At 39.2% G+C, this 6,549-nt stretch overlaps 1 protein-coding gene across 1 annotated transcript in view; it reads right to left on the bottom strand.

The window, feature by feature from the left end:
* Positions 1 to 516: 516 nt before the first annotated feature.
* The window catches only part of OVCH1 (ovochymase 1), a 60,965-nt gene continuing 54,932 nt past the window's right edge, over positions 517 to 6,549 (bottom strand). The window contains exons 23-26 of the mRNA XM_065888191.1: positions 6,106 to 6,277; positions 3,665 to 3,706; positions 2,451 to 2,675; positions 517 to 590 (exon numbers count right to left, since the gene is read on the bottom strand). Of these exons, the coding sequence (XP_065744263.1) occupies positions 517 to 590; positions 2,451 to 2,675; positions 3,665 to 3,706; positions 6,106 to 6,277 (513 nt within the window). The remainder of the gene's footprint in view (positions 591 to 2,450; positions 2,676 to 3,664; positions 3,707 to 6,105; positions 6,278 to 6,549) is intronic.

Below are 6,549 nucleotides of genomic sequence, written 5' to 3'. Positions count from 1 at the left end.
TTATAAAAGCATTGCAATGAAGACAACTTGGAGGCTGTGTACCACTCCATTTACATTCACAGAAATAATTAAAAACTAGCTAAAAACTGATAAATTCTATTTAGGTGAGCAAAAAGATTTAGTAAGAAAAGATAACTAAGAGAATATAGACAATGTGGTTCCACATATGGGCTAGCCCTTCTAACTAGCTGGGAGAGTAGCAATGGGGCTCAGTGTTCAACAGTTTAACAATGCTTATAGAAATTGCATATTTCACTGAACTAAAACTATGTAAGTACATAAAAGTATATGAAATAAAACTGTATAAACTAGCAAACTAGTGATAGTGTCCTCACTTTTAAATAGAATTGTATAAGCTAATTATAGAAATATTAGTTGTCTCATTTGTAATCTTTTGACACCCATGAATTTTTGATTAATCAGAACTTTTAAAGAGGAATAATGTTGTCAGGTTGAGGAATACTAAAGAGTGAGAAAGAGAAATGCAGCCCTGACATCCAAGAACTGGTCCAACACTCACAGCTGGACTGTGTTCTCCTGTTGGACATAAACAATCTCACAGGACATCAACATCAGACAAGACTCTGAATCTATGATAAAATGAGACAAAAACAAGGTCATCTGTAACCAACAAAAATATCAAACATTGACCTCTCATGGCTGAAATGAGAGCTTGCTACGTCTTTACCAATTACAGTTTTATCCTTACTCTAGTCAGGGCTCCCTATGATTGATATACCCAATCATAAAATTGCCCCACTTCCTGCAAGCAATCTAGAGCAAAGTCCACTTCTCTAGACCTTCTCCAAAATTACCCAACCAAAGCCTAAGTACTGTAATAGGTTCTCTCTACCACACTTTTAACAACGCATGGTTTTCCAGGATATGTGTTTTCCCTCTCCACAATGAGTAATAAATCTAACTTGTTCAACTCCAGGTATGTTCCAAGGGTCTCTGGTTGAAAGGCATTCACAAGAGTTAGGGTTGTATGGTTGGATGCTATAGACACCTCATAATAATCTTATGGAGAACTGATAGCTTGGTATTTTGTATCTCCTCCGCCTCCATACTCTCAATTGCTTTAGAATCCTTGGCAGGAACCAAACTCGTTGATAAGAAAAAATTTAGATAACTTTGGAATTTCAAAGCACATTGCTGAACTTACTGGAGTTATAAATCCTAGAATATCATAGGAGTGGTTAAGGTCCCTGGAAAAAGATAGCATCAAAACTCTCCTCTTGGGGCTTCCCTGTTGGCGCAGTGGTTGAGAGACTGTGCCCCGGTCCGGGAAGATCCCACATGCCGCGGAGGGGCTGGGCCCGTGAGCCATGGGCGCTGAGCCTGCGCGTCCGGAGCCTGTGCTCCGCAACGGGAGAGGCCACAACAGTGAGAGGCCTGCGTACCACAAAAACAAACAAACAAACAAACAAAAAAACTCTCCTCTAGGGGCTTCCGTGGTGGCGCAGTGGTTAAGAGTCCACCTGCCAATGCAGGGGACACGGGTTTGAGCCCTGGTCCAGTAAGATCCCACATGGAGCAACTAAGCCCGTGCACCACAACTACTGAGCCTGCACCCTAGAGCCCATGAGCCACAACTACTGAGCCCGTATGCCACAACTACTAAAGCTCGCGTGCCTAGAGCCCGTGCTCCGCAACGGGAGAAGCCACCACAATGAGAAGCCCATACACCACAACAAAGAGTAGCCCTGCTTGCTGCAACTAGAGAAAAGCCCCCGCACAGCAATGAAGACCCAACACAGCCAAAAATAAAATAAATAAATAAATATATAAAAATTAAAAAAAAAAACAAAAAACCTCTCCTCTTGCCCTTTGTGATAGGTGGATTGTAATGGTGTCCTGATTGGCAGAATTGGTTGGAGATTGGAGAAGGTGATACAATATTGAATTACAAAATCTTTGGAAAAGTTCCCTCTATGAGTCAGTCTTGGAGCAAGATATTGCCTGACATCCAAACATGGTAGACACCATGTGGTCAATAAATCTCCAAAGATTATTCAAGTTAATTGACCTTTACCTTTTAATAATTTACGCTGGGTCTAACCACCTTTACTGTGAGGATGAAACCTGAGTAAACAAATTTCAAAAAGTTACCTAAAAATGAAGTTTAGGAAATAAAACCTCTTAAAACATATGACCTCCTGAGAAAAACAAAATTAGTGTGCTCCCTAATGGTAAAATGAGATAGGAATCACTGGATGAAATCAAAAAGAGCTGGAGTTAAAGGTCAAGATCCAGTGAGTATGGCCTCCTGCTCATCCCATTGTGTTCAATAATACTCAGGATTCTGATGAAGGATCTGATGGAGAATCACTGACAACAAATGATATCATTCTAAAGGCAAATATAGGTCATGGTTTCCATATATATGATTATATAAATGCTTATATGAATGCCACTCAGTGCAGGACATTTAAGAAAGTTCAGTTTACCAAGTAATCTTGATTGCTGATCTGGTCCGTCATAAATATTGAAGTAATCCCATTCACAGTTCCAAGATTCTTCTGTTATAAAGCCTTTAATCACTGCTTTCATTTTATTTCCTGACATAGAATAAAAAGTCCAAGTGCAGTTCAGCATGTTAGGATAAATGTTAGGATAATTGGGAGATGTGATCTCAATAGAGCTAACTGGAATCAAATCCAATACTGGACATCCTTGAGGCAAAAAGAAAAAAAAACCTTTAATACAATAATGAAGGATCTGGTTTTAATGTCTACAACTAGGTCATTAAAACCTAAACTATAGTGTACTTTTATAAAGTTTTATCACTATTTTTTTTGCTTCCATAGCTTCTTGTGTATGGTGACACAGGGTTTAAATGACTTGTTTTGAAAAACTGACACCTCCCAAAAGAAGACAGGTTAAAGTTCTTTGACTTTAATTCACAAACTGTGAACCACTAAGTCAACCATGTCTACATTTCAATGTAGTTTTGTTGCTCATTTTTAGCACACAATCTTCTAAATCCCTGAGTAAATTAAACACTCCTAAAATGCAGCCTACACTTCAAATTACAATCATTTATTTGGTAGGGAAATTTGGATTACTCTCAGATAGTTAAAACCAGGATATGAAGGTTCACAAGGGCCAAGGGGCTACTACACCAAAAAGAGAATTGAGGAATTCAGTGACATTTTGGGTTTACTCCAAATGCTCTAGGTATTATCCAACCTAAAGTTAATGTCATCCAAAAACATTTACTTCATCAATAATCTTATCATTTTTGTTTCACTATGCAATGGCCCAGCCAAAAAAGAAAAAGAGAGAGAGATACATGCACAATCCAAAAGACATAAAATATATGGAAAGAATGTTAATGAATAATAGAATTAAATTTGTTAGGGAAACTCCCATAAACAAAATGTGTTTCTTACCCATTAATTAGATATGGCGCTACCTTGTTACTCTCTACTCTGTGATCTGACCCAGGTCTCCACCACCCCCAAAGTTTGACACTCAGAAAACTAGTACAAGTCCATATTTCACTATAAAGCAAATAGAATAAGGACACAACACTTGAAAGTTTTTGATAGCAGCCAGAGTATACTTCTTCCTAAACAGTGTTTAGCAGCAAAGATATTCCTCACTCTTATTTCCATAATATCAGGTAAACAAAGCCAAGACAATGAAGCCAATTCCTTACCTCCTTTATCCTCTTTACCATTAATTTTTCCTTTCACAGAATCTAGAATAAGAGAATATTCAAGGTAAATATATCCTATTTAATACTTTATATTTTATTCTTTTGTTTAAGTGATACATTTACATTGTAGAAAATTTCAAAAAAAAAAAAAAACAGATTTCAAAGGAGAAAATAAAAGTCTCCTGTAGTCCCATCCTATAATCAATACTCATATTTTAATGTAACTCCTGCTTTTTCCTAAGCTATAGTATATACATTTTTTAATTGTATTTCATTTTACACCATTGTAACCTCCCCTACCCCCCCAATTGTGAATATTTTTCCATACTACTAAATATTGCACATACATTTTAATGGTTTTATATATTTTACTCACATAGATATAACAATTTCTACTGATATATTTTAATTTGTAATGTCAAGAATATGAATGATGAGTCAGATCTTTAACAAACCTCACACATGGGGTAAATCTGTTACATTTCTGCTGTTGTTAGAAAAACGTCTGCACTAAAACTTCTATGTTTATCTGAAAACAGAAATTGAACACGTGTACGAAGTCTGCTGAGTTGACTTCTATTCATCTTTTAGCTCTAAGCCAAAGGGATTTATATAAGCAAAACAGATGTATTTCTTACCCATTTATTAGATAGGGAGCTACCTCCTTACTCTCTACTCACTAATCTACCCCAGCTAGGATGTCATTTCCTTTATTCAAACAATTCTTGAACATCATCTATTTGCTAGGCATGTTGTACATTTTGGAAATAACAGCCGTGGGGCATGCTTGGTGTGTCTGGGGAACAGCGGGAAGGATGGTGTAGAGTTAGCACTGGGGAAAATGGCAGGAGAAGTAGTCAAGGAGGTAGCCAAGAGCCAGATCATATAGAATCTTATAGGTCACTGTAAGGACTTTTACTAAGAGTGAGCAGGGAAAATATTGAAAGATTATAAGCAGAGGAGTAACATGATCTGAATTATTCTTTTTAAAATGATTATTCTGGCTGTTATGAGTAAAACAGACTAAAAAAAGGCTTGTATCAGAATGTCATAGTGATGTTCAGAGGTAGTTGGATTCCAGATCAGTTTTGCTGAAGGCCCACAGATTAACTAAATCCAATGAGAGATGTGAGAAGAAAAGTCAAAGATGACCAAGATAATGGCTTGAGCAATTAATTATTAAACTGTAGTTGCCATCTACTTGAGGTGGGGAAGATTGGTGGAGGAAGAATTTGGAGACAGGGGTAGGAAATCAAGACTTGAATTCTGGTCATGTTAAGTTTGAGACGCTTATTAGATATCCAAATGAAGAAGGAGGCAATTGGATATACAGCACTGTAGTTCAGATGGTGGCGCAGTGGTTGAGAGTCCGCCTACCGATGCAGGGGACGCGGGTTCGTGTCCCAGTCTGGGAGGATCCCACGTGCCGCGAAGCGGCTGGGCCTGTGAGCCATGGCCGCTGAGCTTGTGCGTCCGGAGCCTGTGCTCCACAACGGGAGAGGCCGCAGCAGTGAGAGGCCCACGAACCACAAAAAAAAAAAAAAAAAAAAAAAAAAAAAGTTGGGACTGGAGATACACTTTGGGAGTTATCTGTGTAAAGATGGTATTTAAAACTAGGGATTGGGTGAGATCATTTAAGAGTGACTACAGGCAGAGAAGAAAAGAAAGTCAAGGACTGGGTCCTGGGACACCTCAACTTTTAATAGTAGAGAAAAGGAGGTGCAACCAGCCAAGAGACTCCAAGGAGACCAGTGAAATAAGAGGATAGCCAAGAAACAGTGGTTTCCTGGAGGCCATGACAAATGAAACTCCAGAAAGAAGAAGAGCTTATCCGTGCCAAATGCAGCTATTAGGACTGAGAAGTGACTGTTGGATCTGAACCTTTGGAGGTCACTGGTAGCTTTGGCAAGAACACTGTCTGGGGAATGGTAAGAAAGGAAGCTTTATGGGAATGGATTCAAGAAAAAATGAAAGGGTAAAAGGGTAGACAGTGAGTAGAAATACATTTCAAGGTATTTTGCTGGGCTTCCCTGGTGGCGTGGTGGTTGAGGGTCCGCCTGCCGATGCAGGGGACATGGGTTCGGGCCCCGTTCTGGGAAGATCTCACATGCCACGGAGCGGCTGGGCCCATGAGCCATGGCCTCTGAGCCTGCGTGTCCAGAGCCTGTGCTCCAAAACGGCAGAGGCCACAACAGTAAGTAACAGGCCCACGTACCACAAAAAAAAAAAAAAAAAAAGTGTTTTGCTGTAAGAGAACAAAGAAATTAAAGTTTTCCTAGAATTCCACGCCCATCCTTTACCGAACTAAATAAGATATCTCCTTCAAAACTTAATATAGTTGTTTTTTCACTCTATATTTTTCTATGAGATTATTTGATTAGTTGACTGAAAGAAAAATGCACAACCTAAGAGCTATGAGTTTGTTTTACTCAGGGTCTTACTGAGGACAACCACTCCGTAGCTCTGAGGAAGCTGTTCCGAAGAGGTAGGGGGAGAAGCCAGCTTAAATGTGATTTTGGCTAGGGTATATGTGCAGTCAAGCACATGTCTTGATAAAACACTACTGCTAGTCACAAAGAACAGAGATCCGAAGTTAATGATCTTAGTGCTTTTCTGTGTATGGGAAAATGCAAAATCTGGGTTCATTAAAATTCTTCCTGAGATATACATCTAATTATGCAAGGGGCCTGCTTTTCCAAAGCACAGAGCATCCTGTTATCACCTAGTTTCTTCCCTCTGAAGCACAGAATACACTGTCCATCAGCTACTGCAGTGGCTTAATCATGGCAGAACTGGGTGATAAGCAACAATCTCTGTCCTTCTCTGTTTACAGATTACTGACTATCTCCCCCACTAGACTGTAAACTCTTCTAGGGCAGGGACTG

The sequence above is a fragment of the Phocoena phocoena genome, chromosome 11 (genome assembly GCF_963924675.1).
Source record: "Phocoena phocoena chromosome 11, mPhoPho1.1, whole genome shotgun sequence".
NCBI lineage: Eukaryota > Metazoa > Chordata > Mammalia > Artiodactyla > Phocoenidae > Phocoena > Phocoena phocoena.
This window is presented reverse-complemented; position numbering and strand designations above follow the sequence as displayed.